Raw genomic sequence first — 21,873 nt, 5'->3', positions numbered from 1 at the left:
ACATTTTTTTATTAATATATCTGTTTTGTTAATGTTCCAACAGGTTACTGTTACTACAAACTGGATAAAAAATTAAGTTTACATCAGCTGGGATGTTTCGCTAAATGCCGCAAACCATGCAGGTAAGGAGCATTATTCGTGAGCTGGGGGCGACGACTTACGGTAGATTATGTTCCCCCGATGAATATTTGTTAAGTTTCTGATGTTGCAGATTTTCTGAGCCTATTAAGTGAGGTTTTTTACACTTATTTTTAGTATTTTTGACCCTGAGGTTTTTCCTCTTTTTTTTTGGTGCTTCCTACTTTAAATAAAGTTGTTTTTTTTATACTTGATATTTGGCTTTGACAAAACTTTATTGATGCAGTAATCTGCAGGCTACGTGTGTTTTTTTTTTTTACCTGCGGATTTTCAGCATCTAGTACAATTCAATTGGGAAAATCTGCACATAAAAGAAACCGACGTGTTGCCCAAGTGAAACACGCATCGGAGGTCAGTGTACAATGAGTTAAAAAAGAAACATAATGGGCGGGAGATTTCTACAAATCACATTCACTTTGCTGGAAAACTATATGCGTGCTGCAACTAAAAAAATGAAAAAATATTTTTAAAAAATCTTAAACATAATAATAAAAATTAAATACATGTATAAATAGGAAAAATATGTTAATTACGATAGAACACTTGCGAACATCTAAAAAAAAGCTATCCAAAGTTGTTTGCAACTTTTTATTATGAATCATGGCTATTAGTATAAAGCCTTAATATTTGTTAACTATGACTAAACTCTGAATTTACGTCCACTTTATACTTTATTCTTCCACTTCCTCTTTAATTTCCTGTTTTTCCTCACAATAAGGAAGTTCCCTTTCCCGGAGGCCATCTGTAACTTCAATCTCTGATAGCTCAGCTCTGGATACAAATATCTATCAACAGAGATTTTAATAGGGGTCATTACAATTAGTACAACATGGCGGCGTCTGTCTTCTGGAAACAGTGCCACACCTTATCTCAGGTCATGCTTGGTATTGCAGTTTGGCATTGTGGGGCTGAACCTGCGGAAGGTATTTTTTCTAATGTCAGATAACCCCATAACAGAGGTCAATGAGAAGGTCAGATAACCCCTTATCAGAGGTCTATGAGGAGGTCAGATAACCTCTTAACAGAGGTCTATGGAAAGGTCAGAAAACCCCTTAACAGAGGTCTATGGGGAGGTCAGATAACCCCCTTAACAGAGGTCTATGAGGAGGTCAGATAACTCCTTAACAGAGGTCTATAAGGAGGACAGATAACCCCTTAACAGAGATCTATAAGGAGGACAGATAACCCCTTAACAGAGGCCTATGAGAAGGTCAGATAACCCCTTAACAGAGGTCTATGACGAGGTCAGATAACCCCTTAACAGAGGTCTATGGAGAGGTCAGGTAACCCCTCAACAGAGGTCAATGAGGAGGTCAGATAACCCCTTAACAGAGGTCTATGAGGAGGTCAGATAACCCCTTAACAGAGGTCTATAAGGAGGACAGATAACCCCTTAACAGAGGTCTATAAGGAGGACAGGTAACCCCTTAACAGAGGTCTATGAGGAGGTCAGATAACCCCTTAACAGAGGTCAATGAGGAGGTCAGATAACCCCTTAACAGAGGTCAATGAGGAGGTCAGATAACCCCTTAACAGAGGTCTATAAGGAGGACAGATAACCCCTTAACAGAGGTCTATGAGGAGGTCAGATAACCCCTTAACAGAGGTCAATGAGGAGGTCAGATAACCCCTTAACAGAGGTCTATAAGGAGGACAGGTAACCCCTTAACAGAGGTCTATGAGGAGGTCAGATAACCCCTTAACAGAGGTCAATGAGGAGGTCAGATAACCCCTTAACAGAGGTCTATAAGGAGGACAGATAACCCCTTAACAGAGATCTATAAGGAGGACAGATAACCCCTTAACAGAGGTCTATGGAGAGGTCAGGTAACCCCTCAACAGAGGTCAATGAGGAGGTCAGATAACCCCTTAACAGAGGTCTATGGAGAGGTCAGGTAACCCCTCAACAGAGGTCAATGAGGAGGTCAGATAACCCCTCAACAGAGGTCAATGAGGAGGTCAGATAACCCCCTCAACAGAGGTCAATGAGGAGGTCAGATAACCCCTTAACAGAGGTCTATGGAGAGGTCAGGTAACCCCTCAACAGAGGTCTATGGGGAGATCAGATTATCCCATAACAGAGGTCTTTTGAGGAGGACAGATAACCCCTTAACAGAGGTCTATGGAAAGGTCAGAAAACCCCTTAAGAGAGGTCTATAAGGAGGACAGGTAACCCCTTGACAAAGGTCTATGACAAGTTCTCCAAGACTCCATTTTTGCAGTAATTGTGCTGATTTATTGTGGTCCTTAAGTTTTAATCTCTGCGTGTCTCGGACAGTTTTCATTTTTGCACCTTTGTTTTTTTGCTCCTCCTCTTTCAAGAGTCTTTGTAATTTTTCCATTGCCCTAATCATATGAGAGCTTTTTTTTCAGAGGAATGAGGTGAAATTTTGAATGATCCTATTCACTTTACCCTAAAGTTTACTGAAAAACAGGAGAAAAAATCCAAATGTGGTGAAATGGTAACATAAAAATGTAATTCCACCATTGCTTTTTGGATAGTATTTATACTACATTCATTATATAGCAAAAAAGGCCAGGGAACATGATTCTCCAGGTCAGTGCGGTTACGAAGATACCAAACTTGTAAGGTTTTTTTTTTACTTCTTTGCTCAGTGCACATGCAGAGTGAGCTGTCAATCAAAGGACCGGGCTGCTCCACTCTGCTCACAGAGTACTGAGCGGTGGCGATTGTAGCTGTGCTTGCTCCTTGGAGGGGAAAAAGTTCATTTTCTCCCAGTACTGTGCCCTGGCACCTTTCTACAACTATTAACCTGCAGATTAACCCTATATCGGCAAGTTAATAGCATTTGGGGACATGGCAAGTTCCCTTTAAAAAGAAACTCCAAATAAAAGAATGCACTGTGTGATGCTTAGTAGAGGCCGTAATAACACAGGTGTGTACCAGGCATAACTCGTTATAGGTTTTACCACCCATTGGACTGGTTTTTCTCCTAGAACAGACGGCTCCCGTGTTTGTTTCCTCCCTTAGGGCTTTTATAGCCATTTACTCACTTTTTAACAAGGCAGATTCCATTTAGAGCACAGTGCAATTTGTCCACAAAGGCAGCAGAGTTGGGACCTCCTCTTGGCAAGGGTCCCATGGCAGCCACTTGGCCTCCTTCCATGATGCATACACTTTCCCGCCATCTATGACAGCCTATAATAAATTTCAAACTACATGTCCGCACCTTGATCCATTTGCTCAATAAGTTAACCAAGTGACTTCTCCATTTCATACCTTCAGGGACACAAATTCCAAGAAACTTCTCGTTTCCACAAGTGTCTCAACAGTATGGAGACAAGGCCGGTGTCGCAAGCTAAAAGAAATCCATGTGACTTATTTTTAGGAAGTTAGTTTGTATGTAAGGCACGGGCTTCCTCTGCACCTGCGCAGAACCCCAGGAGCGCGAGTGGCGGAGACATTATATATTGCTTCATTTCAGACTCACTTTTTGGTAATTTTTCTAAGGATTTTTTAATAGCCCGTAGGAAGGTAATAGGGAGACTACAAAATGCTGGAAATGGAAAAAGATGCCACTTTACTCTAAAAAAGGATACGCAAGTGAGAATTGTGCTTTAGATTAAAAAAAAAAATGGAATAATGAGGAATGTCAAAGCCGGCATCCTGGAGGGGAAACTACCAGACAGATGCTTATTTCCACTTCTCGCTAGCACACAAAGCAGTTATTTCCCATTAAGATAGTGCAGTTGGTGGTCTCTGAGTTAATTATGGTTCCCTTGGGCTCGACACAATCCTGGAGTGACAAGTTATTACCGTGATAATACAGAAAAAAAAAAACAAACATACTGGTCAACTTTTCCCGGAGGTCTAAGAGACTTTGCAGACCCTTGGAAAATCTCCCAGCTGTTAACGAAGCCTTCCAAAATCTACCCAAAAATCAAAAGCTCCAGAAAAATTTGCTGCGCTGGGTGCCAGCAAGTTGCATCAGCAGTCAGAGCTTCCTGAGCTTCCTGCATCTACAGCTCTGCTTGAAAGTTTGTGAACCCTTCAAAAATTGTCATATTTCTGCATAAATCATAAGGCAAGGTAGTCCTGGAACCACAGGAGAGGGCAAGCCCTCTAGCACATAGCAATCGTTAAATTTCGAGTGCATGGCCCTACCCACAGTTGTATCACTCAAACAACCTGGGTAAAATACCCTACTCTAGGGTCTACAGTCAATGGCGATTATGGGTATTGGTCTAGACAGTTTATATGGCTTGAGACCCTGGTCCCGGATGAACCTGGCATCAATCAGATTAAACGCCATCCCACTGTCCAGAAAGGCTGAAATAACCTTACTTTTGCCAAAATGGATCTCACCGGTAAAAAAAAATTGTGACCTACTCACAGAGTAAACATGTACACCCAGGTTGCTAACCTCCCCGCAACCCGGGTTCCTTAGTTTTCCTGCGGCTGTTTGCGGTTATGTATGGAAGGACAACTACCCACAAAATGACCCTTCCCACCACAGAAAAAACACACGCTCCCTTTACGCCGAACTGCAGGAGGGTCAATAAAGCAAATCCCCCCCACACACCTGCATGGGTTTCTTGGTTGACTCAACCCTAGGTTCCCATGACGCTGGGCCCCCCGAAAATTGAGGTGTCTCGTTAGGTCTATGGTGAAGAAGGTGGTCCACATGGATAGCCAGAGGCATGGCTGCCTCCAGGGAAACCGGGGTCTCAAACTCATCCCTTGCCCTCACCGAAAGCCCCTGACAGAACTGACTACGGAGCACAGGGTCATTCCACTTAGTGTCCATGGACCAGCTTCGTAACTAAGATCAATACTCCTCCGCTGGCCGGTCTCCCTGCTGAAGTGGATGTAGTTTAGATTTGGTAAGAGAGATGCAGTCGGGGTTGTCGTATATATGACACAGCCAGAAAAAAATCCTCAATCGTCCAAAGAGACCGCGAGTGTCAGACGGAAGAGAAAATGCCCAGACTTGGGGGTCACCCTGGAGGAGAGAAATTACGATCCCCACTAGTTGTTCCTCAGTATCTGAGGAGTGAAGACGTAATTTAAAATTGAGTTTACAGGCATCCCTGAAAACAACAAACTTATCCCAACTGCCAGAGAACTTATCCAGTAGAGTGATCTTGGGCTCCATCAGGGTATGCCTGAAAGCCGCGAGCCCTAAGCCTGAAGTGTTTGGGCGCTGCAAAACAAATGTGCTCAAGTCTGCCACCTCCAAACTGAGTTGCTCTGTCAGCGCAGCCATCGGATCCATGATGAATCAAAAAAGGTATGGGCCAGAGTTAATGTGCCTTGGGACTATGGGCACAAACCAGGTCCTTAGAACTAGGGGCGCCCTAGTTAATCACTGTTCCCCGGATTACTCATGAAGGTGGAGACGCCATGCTTACGTGCCTTGCTATGCTTCTATAACAACCATTATCTGCACCCTCCCCCACCCAGGGAGGTGGAAAGCCGAAATGTATAAGATAACACTAACCAAAAAAACAAGGGAAGATGGAGAGGGTTAAATGAAAATACCAACTATACAAAATACACACACCAAAAAACAGAGTGGGATGCAGGGGAGAAAAAGAAGGAGAAACCAAATAAGAGAGGATGAGGATGTGCACGTAAACAAAACTCTAAGCAACAATCTCCTGAACAAATCTCCAAATGCCAACTCCAACCACAAACTACACCTCCAACTGCTAACTAGTCAGTAAGAGCTAACACTGGCAATTCCTAAGAGTCAGAAGCGAGCATATCAGAGGGGAGTGATCAACACTGAACTGCTGAGACAATCCAAGTAGGAACTTCACCTGAATAGATTAACTCTTGCACCAACAGCAAGTAAAAAACTGCACTGTTTAATAAAATGGTGAAGTACTTCTAACCAGTGCAGGAGTTTGTAAAACGAGACGCCATGATCTTCTGGCCCCTCTCTGTTGCAGTATCCCTATGACAGCATGTAAACAGTTTCCAGTAATTATTGATCAGTCCTGCACATTGGCTTGGAGAAATTTTAGACCATTCCCCCTTACAAATCAGTTTCTACTCTGTGATGTTGGAGAGTTTTCTCCCATGAACTGCTCGCTTCAGGTCCTTCCACAACATTTCTGTAGTATTAAGGTCAGGACTGTGACTTGGCCATTCCAAAGCTTTACCTTTATTCTTCTTTAACCATTCTTGTGGCGGTGGGTCGTTGTCTTGCTGCATGACTTGCTTTCTCTTGTGATTCAGCTCACGGACAGATGCAGAATTCACAATGCATAGTGGAGCAGCAGATGACCAGAGGTGTCCATCGGCCTCCTCCTGCTGAAAACAGCACCCATGAGAATGCGGCTTCTCAGCTGGAGGAGGACATTAAAAATGTCCACTTCCTAAATGATTTTGCATAATCTATGTCCTTTTTTGCGCTATCAAATTGAAAAGTATGCAGATTCCTTTATGTGAGCGGTTTATCTGCCCGGTTGACGGAGTGCAGCATAACTGGCCTGGGTCCTGTAATCTGTGGTCAAAACCTTTGACTTTGCAACAATGAAATGTAGGAAATGTATTTGTTTCCGTGTAACGACCTTAACAAAACCTGATGTAGCTCAAGCTGTGAAACATTTTGGGAAGTTTTAGTGCCAAAAAAAAAGCAAAATCATTCAACCACACCAGCTAAAATATAAAATATTTCAACTGAAACCTCAGGAATTAATCATTAATTTACCAGCCGGGGCAATGCCAGCATTACTGGGGAAATCCCAGGTGTCCTGCTCTGCGTCTTGTAGGAAAATCACTTCTCTGATGCCAGTTGCTTAATGTAATTTACAGTCATAATAAATATTTCATACATTACGTATTTTGTAATAATTCTGACTTACATCCTGCATTTTACCCCAGAGCTGCACTCACTATTCTGCTGGTACAGTCACTATGTACATACCTTACATTACTGATCCTCAGTTACATCCTGTATTATACTCCAGAGCTGCACTCACTATTCTGCTGATGCAGTCACCGTGTACATACATTACACTACTGATCCTGAGTTACATCCTGTATTATACTCCAGAGCTGCACTCACTATTCTGCTGGTGCAGTCACTGTGTACATACATTACATTACTGATCCTGAGTTACATCCTGTATTATACTCCAGAGCTGCACTCACTATTCTGCTGGTGCAGTCACTGTGTACATACATTACATTACTGATCCTCAGTTACATCCTGCATTATACTCCAGAGCTGCACTCACTATTCTGCTGGTGCAGTCACTGTGTGCATACATTACATTACTGATCCTGAGTTAAATCCTGTGTTATACCCCAGAGCTGCACTCACTATTCTGCTGGTGCAGTCACTGTGTACATACATTACATTACTGATCATGAGTTATATCCTGCATTATACCCCAGAGCTGCACTCTCTATTCTGCTGGTGCAGTCACTGTGTACATACATTACATTACTGATCCTGAGTTACATCCTGTATTATACTCCAGAGCTGCACTCACTATTCTGCTGGTGCAGTCAATATGTACATACATTACATTACTGATCCTCAGTTACATCCTGTATTATACTCCAGAGCTGCACTCACTATTCTGCTGATGCAGTCACCGTGTACATACATTACACTACTGATCCTGAGTTACATCCTGTATTATACTCCAGAGCTGCATTCACTATTCTGCTGGTGCAGTCACTGTGTACATACATTACATTACTGATCCTCAGTTACATCCTGCATTATACTCCAGAGCTGCACTCACTATTCTGCTGGTGCAGTCACTGTGTACATACATTACATTACTGATCCTCAGTTACATCCTGCATTATACTCCAGAGCTGCACTCACTATTCTGCTGGTGCAGTCACTGTGTACATACATTACATTACTGATCCTGAGTTACATCCTGTATTATACCCCAGAGCTGCACTCACTATTCTGCTGGTGCAGTCACTGTGTACATACATTACATTACTGATCATGAGTTACATCCTGCATTATACCCCAGAGCTGCGCTCTCTATTCTGCTGATGCAGTCACTGTGTACATACATTACATTACTGATCCTGAGTTACATCCTGTATTATACCCCAGAGCTGCGCTTACTATTCTGCTGATGCAGTCACTGTGTACATACATTACATTACTGATCCTGAGTTACATCCTGTATTATACCCCAGAGCTGCGCTTACTATTCTGCTGGTGCAGTCACTGTGTACATACATTACATTACTGATCCTGAGTTACATCCTGTATTATACCCCAGAGCTGCGCTTACTATTCTGCTGATGCAGTCACTGTGTACATACATTACATTACTGATCCTGAGTTACCTCCTGTATTATACCCCAGAGCTGCACTCACTATTCTGCTGGTGCAGTCACTGTGTACATACATTACATTACTGATCCTGAGTTACATCCTGTATTATACTCCAGAGCTGCACTCACTATTCTGCTGGTGCAGTCACTGTGTACATACATTACATTACTGATCCTGAGTTACATCCTGTATTATACTCCAGAGCTGCACTCACTATTCTGCTGGTGCAGTCACTGTGTACATACATTTACTGATCCTGAGTTATGTCCTGTATCACTTTTTATTATAAAAATACAAAACAAAACTTACAGGCAAAACTTACAAACTCAATAACAAAACCCATTATTCACAATCCCCAAAAGTCCAATGTCCAGCAGATTTATACAAAGAAAATGTTCCTCTATTTCATTAAAAAAAAACCAGCAAAGGAAGAGACCTCAACCTATATCCTTTTTTTCCCTTCCTATGTTCCTTTTTTCCCCTCATACACTCATACGCACGCATTCACCCCTAGAAAAAAAAACAAATTTGGCCAACTGCCCTAAAGAAAGTAAATAGGCCACCTGGCCGAAACATAATTATATATTTTTATATATTTATTTTTTTTTTTTTATTTTAAATTTATTTTTTTTTTTATTTATTTTTTTTTCTCCTAACTAAACCACCACCATTCCCCCAAAGGTCCCACGAAAGTTTGTGGCCTATGACACCGGGTCCCAGGAGAGTTTGTGGCCTTTCCTACACAGCAAGGTCCATAAAAGTTTATGGCCTTTTTTTCCTCTTCTTGGCATCCCGCCAGACGTCCATTCTCCAAAACCCATCCCCCCACCCCCAATAAACCCCCCACCTAAACTAAATCCCCCCTACACGCATCATAGTACTCATGCAATATACAACCTTATAATATCATATATCAATAATAACATATCAATAATAACCACTACACACCTTAACCATGACCAAAGAACAGGCCCAAGTTCAATGCTTGCAAGCCCTATACCCGGGTTACCAATTACAAAACAAAAATCTGTAAGTGAGGGTTACAGCCCACCACCAGGAACTGGAGACCATAGAGGCTCTCACCCTAATCTACCGCACATCACCCTGACCCTCCCTAACAACACAAAAGAGAAAATCCTGTCCCTATAGCCCTACCAATCTCTCCCTACCTGCCCCTACCTGTCCCTCACTACCAACCTAATACTAACTACCTGTCCCGAAAGACTGTCACTATCTGTCCCTCCCTGTCCCTACACATCTATCTGACCCTACAAAATAAAGATAAAAGGATAAAAAAGACTAATTCAACCCTATCTCAGCCACACAGAACCTAACCTAGGGCACATTAAAGGAGAAACCCCTCCATAGAAGAGAGGCCCTCCCTGCACCCAGCCTCTCAAACTCCAGCAAGCGCACTTTTGCCAGGTCACCCAGGATGTTCCTAATCACTAGGGTTGAGCGACCTTGACTTTTTTAGGGTCGAGTCATGTTTCACGAAACCCGACTGTTGGAAAAGTCGAGTCAGGCGAAATCGGCCGATTAATGCGCAAAGTCGAGGATCGGCCGGAACACAAAACCCTATGCACGTCAATGGGGATTTTTATTTTTTTATTTTTTTTTTCTCTCTCTCTCTCTCTCTCTCTCTCTCTCTCTCTCTCTCTCTCTCTCCCCCTCCGTCCCAGCACAGAAAATTTCGTTTTACACATTCCAAATCGCTACTGCGCACAAGCGATAAAATGATGATAGGCGTGCACGCCCTAACCCCTATGTCATCACTCTGCCCACGCTCCTTCATTGGCTGTAAAAATGGCGCTAAACGCGTCATACGAAACGCGACTTTGGCGCCAAGATCACGTACCGCATGGCCCGACCCCACACAGGGATCGGGTCGGGTTTCATGAGACGCCGACTTTACCAAAAGTCGACGACTTATGAAAATGAACGATCCGTTTCGCTCAACCCTACTAATCACCTCTTCCCTGGGGAGGACTTTCCGCTGAGTAGACACTAGACACCATGCATTCTAGTTCAGTTCAGGGACCCCGTACTGTCAATCAGTCCTGTCACCATCTTACAATTCACTGACAACCTGCAGTTTCTGTAAGGGTCGGGCGAGCGGTACCTCCCAAAATCCCTCTCAGAAACCAAGGATGTGTGCCTATCATACTGGCACCCCTTGAGCAAGGTCTTCACCCTGGAGATTTCCTCTCAGTCCCCTCCAGTCGAGACGAGCTGCTTGAGTTTCCTCCCCAGCTCCCGATAGAGGTGGAGTGCCCCCAGACGCAGGGCCGCGGGGTACTCGGTACCGGGCTTCTCTGTCTCAGTTCTGGGGTTGTCACGGTGGCTAGACCCGGCCCGTGACCCTGCTAAGGGGCGTCCAGTGAAAGGTGTAGGTGGTGATGCATGGTGCAATTCGCGGTGAATAACGAGGACACAGGGTTGCAGTCTCTTTACCTCTTTACTGAAGGCTTCAAGATCCTCAATCCAGAGTACGGTTAACAGGGCTGTCTGAGTCCGGCCGGTCCGATGGCACCTCCAGAGTTCCCTTTGCAGGTGGAAATCTGTGCCTTCTAGCGCCTGTGTGTTGTAGTACTTCCCTGCTGAGCACCACGGGATAGTCCTCACAACTGTTGTGTCTGTTTCTGATGTTCTTTCCCACAACTTATGTCTGTTCTGATGTTCTTCTCCGTCCCCCAGATGATATGGCTAGGACGCACCCGTATGACGGGTAGGCCTGGAGTTCTTCTGGGACCCTAGTGACGCCCCTCTCCCACAGTTGCCCCTATGTCTGCTTAGGTGATTTAGGTGAGACAGCCAACCTATAATTAACTGTCCTGCCGTTGGTTTGAAGTAATGCTTGGAGCCCAATACTTCCTCGGTGTTCCGGCCACCGGCTACGCGCCTCAATAGGATGTTGCCTCGATCTTACAGCACGACTCCTACTGGTGTTATCTCCTTTTTGCTTTGATCTCGTTTCTCACTCTCCACAATAAACCTTGCTTCTTGTCCTTTCTTGAGATACCGCTGCGATGTAGTGCAGGCGCGATTCCTTAACGTTCTGTCCTTTTCGCTAGGCCTCTCTCAGGATCCCACCCCTGACAGGAACCCCCTGAATCTTCCCCTGCAACACCCTCTGCCACAGGATGTTGCTTGGTCCCAACCCAGTCAGCTTCTGTCTAACTTTCTATCCAACCCCCAGTTTTACCAAATTGTGAGGAGTGGCCTAATACATAGCGCCCTTAGCTCCCCCTGGAGGCCAGACTATGAAGTGTATTGGTGTCTGTGATACCTGGTCAGGTGAACTCCTTAAGTGCCATCAGACGTACCATCACTCCCCTCAGCGGCGGAGCAACAGTACTGCAATGACCAGGACTCTGGGGCGCTACACAGGCTGTACCTGTTCAGGCCCCTGAGGCTCGAGAGCTGACGGAAGAACCTTGCGACCCTTCTTTTCAAGATCTCCCACCACTCAGACTTACTGCTACAAAGACCCAAGAGAGGTACCTGGCTCTGAAGAAATTCCTCAAAGGACTATCTTAATTTCGCTTCTTCCAGAAGGGACGAATTCAGCTTCCATAGGCCTCTCCCCATCCGGGGGGGTCTCTGTAACATTCAAAGTAAAGAAAATGAAACAGTGATCGGTGAACTCCACCTCAACAGCGAACACTGCAGAAGAGACGGCTTCCTCCTGTAAAAAAAAACCTATCTATCCTAGACCTACTGCTTCCCCTAAAAAAGGTGAAACCCCCATGACCTGGGGTGTGCCGGATGTGGAAATCCACCAGGCGAGCTTCGCTTACTATGCTATTCAAGGCTACGCTATCATAAGCCAGCTGGTCTCCGGGGCCTCCCCTATCACGGAGTCTGGTTACAGTATTAACCCCTTTCTGACCTCGGACGGGATAGAACGTCCGAGGTCAGAAGCCCCGCTTTGATGCGGGCTCCGGCGGTGAGCCCGCATCAAAGCCGGGACATGTCAGCTGTTTTGAACAGCTGGCATGTGCCCGTAATAGGCGCGGGCAGAATCGCGATCTGCCCACGCCTATTAACTAGTTAAATGCTGCTGTCAAACGCAGACAACGGCATTTAACTACCGCATCCGGTCGGGCGGCCGGAAATGATGGCATCGCCGACCCCCGTCACATGATCGGAGGTCGGCGATGCTTCAGAATAGTAACCATTGAGGTCCTTGGGACCTCTATGGTTACTGATCCCCGGCAGCTGTGAGCACCACCCTGTGGTCGGCGCTCACAGCACACCTGATTTTCTGCTACATAGCAGCAAACAGCAGATCGCTGCTCTGTAGCAGAGGCGATCGCGCTGTGCCTGCTTCTAGCCTCCCATGGAGGCTATTGAAGCATGGCAACAGTAAAAAAAAAAAGTTAAAAAAATGTGAAAAAAAAAAAAATATATAAAAGTTTAAATCACCCCCCTTTCGCCCCAATCAAAATACTGTAAATCAATAAAAAAAAAATGAAACCTACACATATTTGGTATCGGCGCGTTCAGAATCGCCCGATCAATAAAAAAAAGCATTAACCTGATCGCTAAAAGGCGTAGCGAGAAAAAAATTCGAAACGCCAGAATTACGTTTTTTTTGTTCGCCGCGACATTGCATTAAAATGCAATAACGGGCGATCAAAAGAATGTATCTGCACCGAATTGGAATCCTTAAAAACGCCAGCTCGGCACGCAAAAAATAAGCCCTTAACCGACCCCAGATCATGAAAAATGGAGACGCTACGAGTATCGGAAAATGGCGCAATTTTTTTTTTTTTTAGCAAAGTTTGGAATTTTTTTTCACCACTTAGGTAAAAAATAACCTAGTCATTTTAGGTGTCTATGAACTCGTACTGACCTGGAGAATCATAGTGGCAGGTCAGTTTTAGCATTTAGTGAAACTAGCAAAAAAGCCAAACAAAAAACAAGTGTGGGACTGCACTTTTTTTGCAATTTCACTGCACTTGGAATTTTTTTCCCGTTTTCTAGTACACGACAAAAACTACAACTTGTCCCGCAAAAAATAAGCCCTCACATGGCCAAATTGACGGAAAAATAAAAAAGTTATGGCTCTGGGAAGGAGGGGAGTGAAAAACGAACACGGAAAAACGGAAAATCCCAAGGTCATGAAGGGGTTAAAATCTCCACCGAAGACCACCTGCCGGCTCGTAAAAAGATAGGGCTTGATCCTCAGGAAGAGACATTTATGGTCCCACTTAGATTGCGGGCCATAGATATTGATGAGCAGAAGCTCCTGTCCCCTCATGAAGACGTCAAGGACCAAACATCTCCCCATTTCTACCTCGATCACATGTCTGCATTCCACCTCCGTGGTCTTAAAAAGGACCGATACCCCGCTATATGGCTCAGCCACAAGAGACCACTATGAGGGCCCACTCCTCCATTCCCTCTTTGCTTTGTAGATGTGGAGCGCCACCAAGGGCTGTGGGGAACTCGGTACCGGGTTCTTCGGTTCTCAAGGGTGATGTCACGGTGGCTGACCTGGTCCGTGGCCCTAGGGACATCCGTAATAAAAGGGGGGAAAGGTCTTTAAAGGGAAAGTGTTCATGACGCCACCTGTGGTATTCGGTCAGGGTGACCGACGCTGCTTTAAGGGGTCCGCTGGGGTGATGTTATGGCAGCTAGATGGTATACCTGCCGACAGGTGAAGTATATCCCCAGGGCTTCCCAGTGTGTAGATGGTGGATGGTGAGAGGCGCAGTGAAGAACGAGGACACAAGGTGTTGTGAACTGTGTTTCTGGGCTCCCTCTGGTGGTCACTAACGGTATTGTGTTAGGTATGTCTTGTTGCAGGCCTGAGCTCCAGCTGTGTCGTTAAGCAGCGGGTGTTTCCTATTTGAGTCTCCTCTGGACTCAGTCTTTTGCCTGGCATCGTTGTATCCAGACCTATTTGGTCTCCTCCGGATTCCTTTCAGTCTGCCTCATGCAAGAAAAGCTAAGTCTGTTTTGTACAATTTGGATCGTTTGCATTATTCAGTGTTTTTGTCCAGCTTGCTTTACATTTGATTTTTGACTCGCTTGAAGCTCTAGGGGGCTGATATTCTCCCTCCACACCGTCAGTCGGTGTGGGGGTTCTTGAATGTTCAGCGTGGATGTTTTGTAGGGTTTTCTGCTAACCGCATAGTCCACTATCTATTTTCTGCTATCTAGACTATTGGGCCTCACTTTGCTGAATCTAGTTCATCTCTACGTTTGTGTTTTCCTCTTGCCTCACCGTTATTATTTGTTGGGGGCTTTCTATATCTTTGGGGTTCAATTTCTCTGGAGGCAAGCGAGGTCTTATTTTTTCCCTCTAGGGGTAGTCAGTTCTCCGGCTGGCTCGAGACGTCTAGAACCAACGTAGGCACGTTCACCGGCTACTTTTAGTTGTTTGTGTCAGGATCAGGTATGCGGTTAGCCCAGTTTCCACCTCCCTAGAGCAGTATTTATATTTTTATCTTGCCGGAATATCAGAGATCCTCTGCCATTGGGATCATAACAGAATGCCAGGCCAAAAAGAAAATGTTTAATGCATCGCAGAAGCGGGATTAAAAAGAAGTTCTGAGGTTTTTTTTTGTTGTTTTTTTTTTGCTGCAGTTTGTCTAGCTTCTTCCATCCCCTTTTTCTCTGAGTGGCTGAAACTCTGCTGCAGATATGAATGTCCAGACTCTGACTTCTAGTGTGGATCAGCTTGCTGCTAGGGTGCAAAGCATTCAGAATTTTGTTATCCATAGCCCTATGTCTGAACCAAAAATACCTATTCCTGAGCCGTTTTTTGGAGATAGATCTAAATTCCTGAATTTTAGGAATAATTGTAAATTGTTTCTGTCTCTGAAACCTCGTTCCTCTGGTGATTCCGCTCAGCAAGTTAAGATTGTTATTTCCTTCTTGCGCGGTGACCCTCAGGATTGGGCCTTCTCTCTGGCGCCAGGAGATCCTGCATTGGTGAATGTTGATGCGTTTTTTCTGGCACTTGGTTTGCTTTATGAGGAGCCTAATCTTGAAAATCAGGCTGAAAAAATGTTGCTGGTTATCTCTCAGGGTCAGGACGAAGCTGAGGTATATTGCCAAAAATTTCGGAAATGGTCCGTGCTTACTCAATGGAATGAGTGTGCACTGGCCGCAAATTTCAGAAATGGTCTTTCTGAAGCCATTAAAGATGTGATGGTGGGGTTTCCTATCCCTACAGGTCTAAATGATTCAATGGCTCTAGCCATTCAAATTGATCGACGTTTGCGGGAGCGCAAATCTGATAATCCTTTGGCGGTGCTGTCTGAACGGTCACCTGATTCTACGCAATGTGACAGAATTTTGACCAGAGCCGAGCGACAAAATCATAGACGTCAAAATGGGTTGTGTTTCTACTGTGGTGATTCAACACATGTTATCTCAGCATGCTCTAAACGTTTAAAGAAAAAAGTTAATCCTGTCGCCATTGGTACTTTTCAGCCTAAGTTTATTTTGTCTGTGACTTTAATTTGTTCATTATCTTCTTACTCAGTTATGGCTTTTGTGGATTCTGGTGCTGCTTTAAGTCTGATGGATTTGTCGTTTGCCAGGCGCTGCGGTTTTGTCCTGAAGCCTTTGGAAAATCCTATTCCTCTTAGAGGAATTGATTCTACGCCATTGGCAGAGAATAAACCTCAGTATTGGACGCAGGTGACCATGTGCATGACTCCTGTACATCAGGAGGTGATTCGTTTTTTGGTACTGCATAAAATGCATGATGTTGTCGTTTTGGGTCTGCCATGGTTACAGGCCCATAATCCAGTTTTAGATTGGAAAGCTATGACTGTGTCTAGTTGGGGGTGTCAGGGGATTCATGGCGATTCCCCATTGGTATCTATTGCTCTTCTACTCCTTCTGAGATCCCTGAGTTTTTGTCAGACTTTCAGGATGTATTTAATGAGGCCAGGTCCAGTGCCCTTCCTCCTCATAGGGACTGTGATTGTGCTATAGATTTGATTCCTGGTAGTAAGTTTCCTAAGGGACGACTCTTTAATTTATCTGTGCCAGAGCATGCCGCGATGCGGAGTTATATAAAGGAGTCTTTGGAGAAGGGACATATTCGCCCATCCTCGTCCCCTCTTGGTGCAGGATTCTTTTTTGTGGGCAAGAAAGACGGGTCTCTGAGACCTTGTATTGATTATCGTCTTCTGAATAAGATCACTGTTAAATTTCAGTATCCTTTGCCATTGTTGTCTGATTTGTTTGCTCGGATTAAGGGATCCAGTTGGTTCACCAAGATAGATCTTCGTGGTGCGTATAACCTTGTGCGCATAAAGCAGGGAGATGAATGGAAAACGGCATTTAATACGCCTGAGGGTCATTTTGAGTACCTGGTGATGCCTTTCGGATTATCTAATGCTCCTTCTGTGTTTCAGTCCTTCATGCATGACATCTTCCGGAAATATCTGGATAAATTTATGATTATTTATCTGGATGATATTTTGTTTTTTTCTGATGATTGGGAGTCCCATGTGAACCAGGTCAGGATGGTGTTTCAGGTTTTGCGGGAGAATGCTCTATTTGTGAAGGGCTCAAAATGTATCTTTGGGGTACAGAAGGTTTCTTTTTTGGGTTTTATTTTTTCCCCTTCTACTGTGGAGATGGACCCAGTTAAGGTCCGTGCCATTCATGACTGGACTCAGCCCACGTCTGTTAAGAGCCTGCAGAAGTTCTTGGGCTTTGCTAATTTTTACCGTTGTTTTATCGCTAATTTCTCCAGCGTGGTTAAACCTTTGACGGATATGACCAAGAAGGGTTCTGATTTTGCGAATTGGTCTCCTGTGGCCGTGGAGGCCTTTCGGGAGCTGAAGCGTCGGTTTACTTCAGCGCCAGTCTTGTGCCAGCCGGATGTCTCTCTTCCCTTCCAGGTTGAAGTTGATGCTTCTGAAATTGGTGCAGGGGCTGTTTTGTCGCAAAAAAGTTCTGATGGCTCCGTGATGAAGCCATGCGCCTTCTTTTCAAGGAAATTTTCGCCTGCTGAGCGGAACTACGATGTTGGTAATCGGGAGTTGTTGGCCATGAAGTGGGCATTTGAGGAGTGGCGACATTGGCTCGAGGGAGCTAGACATCGTGTGGTGGTCTTGACTGATCATAAAAATCTGATTTACCTCGAGTCTGCCAAGCGCCTGAATCCTAGACAGGCCCGTTGGTCGTTGTTTTTCTCCCGTTTTGACTTTGTGGTCTCGTACCTGCCTGGTTCGAAGAACGTGAAGGCTGATGCACTTTCTAGGAGTTTTGTGCCTGATTCTCCGGGAGTCTCTGAGCCGGCTGGTATTCTGTTGTGAATTAGACTTTTTTGGCTCCCTCTTGTGGTCACTAGTGATATGACTCTGGGATTGTCTTTCCTCAGTTTGGCACCCACCTGGGTCGTTAGTCCAGGGGTGTTGCTATATAAACTTCCTGGTTTCTCAGTCCAGTGCCTGGCATCGTTGTAATCAGTTCCTTTCTGTTTGCTCCTGTCTGCTGGTCTTGGATCTTGCAAAATTAAGCTAAGTCCTGCTTCCTTGTTTTTTGGTTTTTTGCTTTGCTCTTATTTTTTGTCCAGCTTGTACTAAATGTGATTCCTGATTTTGCTGGAAGCTCTAGGGGGCTGGTGTTCTCCCCCCGGGCCGTTAGACGGTTCGGGGGTTCTTGAATATCCAGCGTGGAAATTTTGATAGGGTTTTTGCTGACCATATAAGTCATCTTACTATATTCTGCTATTAGTCAGTGGGCCTCTCTTTGCTAAATATCTAGTTCATTCTTACGTTTGTCTTTTCTCCTTACCTCACCGTTATTATTTGTTGGGGGCTTGTATCCAACTTTTGGGGTATTTTCTCTGGAGGCAAGAAAGGTCTATCTTTTCCCTTCTAGGGTTAGTTAGTTCTCCGGCTGGCGCGAGACGTCTAGAACCAACGTAGGCACGTTCCCCGGCTGCTGCTATTTGTGGTGCTAGGATTAGATATATGGTCAGCCCAGTTACCACTGCCCTATGAGCTGGTTTTTTGTGTTTGCAGACTTGCTTTTGAGACCCTCTGCCATTGGGGTCATAACAGTATGCCAGGCCAAGGTTGAATGTTTATGCATTGCAGAAGTGGGATTACAAGAAAGGAAAGTCTGAGTTTTGTTTTTTTTTTTTCTTTCCTCTCTTTTTTCCTCCCCTTTACCTGTGAGTGGCTTGTGCTTGCTGCAGACATGAATGTCCAGACTTTGATTACAAGTGTGGATCAGCTTGCTGCTCGTGTGCAGGGCATACAAGATTTTGTTACCAGTAGTCCAATGTCTGAACCTAAAATACCTATTCCTGAACTGTTCTCTGGAGACCGATTTAAGTTTAGGAATTTCAGGAATAATTGTAAATTGTTTCTATCTCTGAGACCCCGTTCATCTGGAGACTCAGCTCAGCAAGTAAAAATTGTTATCTCTTTCTTACGGGGCGACCCTCAGGATTGGGCCTTCTCGCTAGCGCCAGGAGATCCGGCATTGGCAAATATTGATGCGTTTTTTTCTGGCGCTCGGATTGCTTTACGAGGAACCCAATCTTGAAATTCAGGCAGAAAAAGCCTTGCTGGCTATTTCTCAGGGTCAGGATGAAGCTGAAGTGTATTGCCAAAAATTTCGGAAATGGTCCGTGCTTACTCAGTGGAATGAGTGTGCTCTGGCCGCAAATTTCAGAAATGGCCTTTCTGAAGCCATTAAGAATGTGATGGTGGGTTTCTCCATTCCTACAGGTCTGAATGATTCCATGGCACTGGCTATTCAAATTGACCGGCGTTTGCGGGAGCGCAAAGCCGCGAATCCTCTGGTGGTGTTGTCTGAACAAACACCTGATTTAATGCAATGTGGTAGAATTCAGACTAGAAATGAACGGAAAAATCATAGATGTCAGAATGGGTTGTGTTTTTACTGTGGTGATTCTACACATGTTATATCAGCATGCTCTAAACGCCTAACTAGGGTTGTTAGTCCTGTCGCCATTGGTAATTTGCAACCTAAATTTATTTTGTCTGTGACTTTAATTTGCTCATTGTCCTCCTACCCTGTTATGGCGTTTGTGGATTCAGGTGCTGCCCTGAGTCTTATGGATCTGTCATTTGCCAAGCGCTGTGGTTTTGTTCTTGAGCCGTTGGTAAATCCTATCCCTCTTAGAGGTATTGATGCTACGCCATTGGCGGAAAATAAACCGCAGTTTTGGACACAGGTAACCATGTGCATGACTCCTGAACATCGGGAGGTGATTCCTTTTCTTGTTCTGCATAAAATGCATGATTTGGTCATTTTGGGTCTGCCATGGTTACAGACCCATAATCCAGTCTTGGATTGGAAGGCAATGTCTGTGTCAAGTTGGGGCTGTCAGGGAATTCATGGTGATTCCCCGCCGGTGTCTATTGCTTCCTCTACTCCTTCGGAAGTTCCTGAGTATTTGTCTGATTACCAGGATGTATTCAGTGAGTCCAGGTCCAGTGCTCTTCCTCCTCATAGGGACTGTGACTGCGCTATAGATTTGATTCCAGGTAGTAAATTTCCTAAGGGAAGATTATTTAATCTGTCTGTACCTGAGCATACCGCAATGCGTTCGTATATCAAGGAATCTCTGGAGAAGGGGCATATCCGTCCATCCTCTTCCCCTCTTGGTGCGGGATTCTTTTTTGTGGCCAAGAAGGACGGATCTTTGAGACCTTGTATTGACTATCGGCTTCTGAATAAAATAACTGTTAAATTTCAGTATCCTTTGCCTCTGTTGTCGGACTTGTTTGCCCGGATTAAAGGTGCCAAGTGGTTCACCAAGATAGATCTTCGTGGTGCGTACAACCTTGTGCGCATTAAGCAAGGAGATGAATGGAAAACTGCATTTAATACGCCCGAAGGTCATTTTGAGTACTTGGTGATGCCTTTCGGGCTCTCTAATGCTCCTTCAGTGTTTCAGTCCTTTATGCATGATATTTTCCGGAAGTATCTGGATAAATTTATGATTGTTTATCTGGATGATATTCTGTTTTTTTCTGATGATTGGGACTCGCATGTAGAGCAGGTCAGGATGGTGTTTCAGGTTTTGCGTGAGAATGCTTTGTTTGTTAAGGGCTCAAAGTGTCTCTTTGGAGTACAGAAGGTTCCCTTTTTGGGTTTTATTTTTTCCCCTTCTGCGGTGGAGATGGACCCAGTCAAGGTCCAAGCTATTCATGATTGGACTCAACCCATGTCAGTTAAGAGTCTTCAGAAGTTCTTGGGTTTTGCTAACTTCTACCGTCGTTTTATCGCTAATTTTTCTAGCGTTGTTAAACCTTTGACGGATATGACCAAGAAAGGTTCTGATGTTGCTAACTGGGCTCCTGCAGCCGTGGAAGCCTTTCAAGAGTTGAAGCGCCGGTTTACTTCGGCGCCTGTTTTGTGCCAGCCTGATGTCTCACTTCCCTTTCAGGTTGAAGTGGATGCTTCTGAGATTGGGGCAGGGGCCGTTTTGTCGCAGAGAGGCCCTGGTTGCTCTGTAATGAGACCATGTGCTTTTTTCTCTAGGAAGTTTTCGCCAGCTGAGCGGAATTATGATGTTGGCAATCGGGAGTTGTTAGCCATGAAGTGGGCATTTGAGGAGTGGCGTCATTGGCTCGAGGGTGCTAAGCATCGTGTGGTGGTCTTGACTGATCACAAAAATCTGATGTATCTCGAGTCTGCTAAACGCCTGAATCCTAGACAGGCCCGCTGGTCATTGTTTTTCTCCCGTTTTGACTTTGTGGTCTCGTATTTACCAGGTTCAAAGAATGTGAAGGCTGATGCTCTTTCAAGGAGCTTTGTGCCTGACTCTCCTGGAGTCGCAGAACCAGTTGGTATTCTCAAAGAGGGAGTTATCCTGTCAGCCATTTCTCCGGATTTGCGACGTGTGTTGCAGAGATTTCAGGCTGGTAGACCTGACTCTTGTCCACCTGACAGACTGTTTGTTCCTGATAAGTGGACCAGCAGAGTCATTTCCGAGGTTCATTCCTCGGTGTTGGCAGGGCATCCGGGAATTTTTGGCACCAGAGATCTGGTGGCTAGGTCCTTTTGGTGGCCTTCCTTGTCATGGGATGTGCGGTCATTTGTGCAGTCCTGTGGGACTTGTGCTCGAGCTAAGCCTTGCTGTTCTCGTGCCAGCGGGTTGCTCTTGCCCTTGCCTGTCCCGAAGAGGCCTTGGACACACATTTCCATGGATTTCATTTCTGATCTTCCGGTGTCTCAGGGCATGTCTGTCATCTGGGTGGTATGTGATCGCTTTTCCAAGATGGTCCATTTGGTATCTTTGCCTAAGCTGCCTTCCTCTTCCGATCTGGTTCCTTTGTTCTTTCAGAATGTGGTTCGTTTACACGGCATTCCTGAGAATATTGTGTCTGACAGAGGATCCCAGTTTGTTTCCAGGTTCTGGCGATCCTTTTGTGCTAAGATGGGCATTGATTTGTCATTTTCGTCTGCCTTTCATCCTCAGACTAATGGA

The 21,873-nt window shown here is 44.9% G+C and overlaps 1 protein-coding gene across 2 annotated transcripts in view; it reads left to right on the top strand.

The window, feature by feature from the left end:
* SCNN1A (sodium channel epithelial 1 subunit alpha) overlaps window positions 1-21,873 on the top strand; it is a 114,751-nt gene that overhangs the window by 35,839 nt on the left and 57,039 nt on the right. For both annotated transcript variants that reach the window (XM_077258241.1, XM_077258242.1), the window contains exon 9: window positions 44-122. In XM_077258241.1, coding sequence (XP_077114356.1) covers window positions 44-122 — 79 coding nt within the window. The remainder of the gene's footprint in view (window positions 1-43; window positions 123-21,873) is intronic.

Source organism: Ranitomeya variabilis, chromosome 4 (assembly GCF_051348905.1).
Source record: "Ranitomeya variabilis isolate aRanVar5 chromosome 4, aRanVar5.hap1, whole genome shotgun sequence".
Lineage (NCBI taxonomy): Eukaryota > Metazoa > Chordata > Amphibia > Anura > Dendrobatidae > Ranitomeya > Ranitomeya variabilis.
The sequence above is the reverse complement of the archived record's forward strand: the minus strand, read 5'-3'. Positions and strand labels throughout refer to the sequence as shown.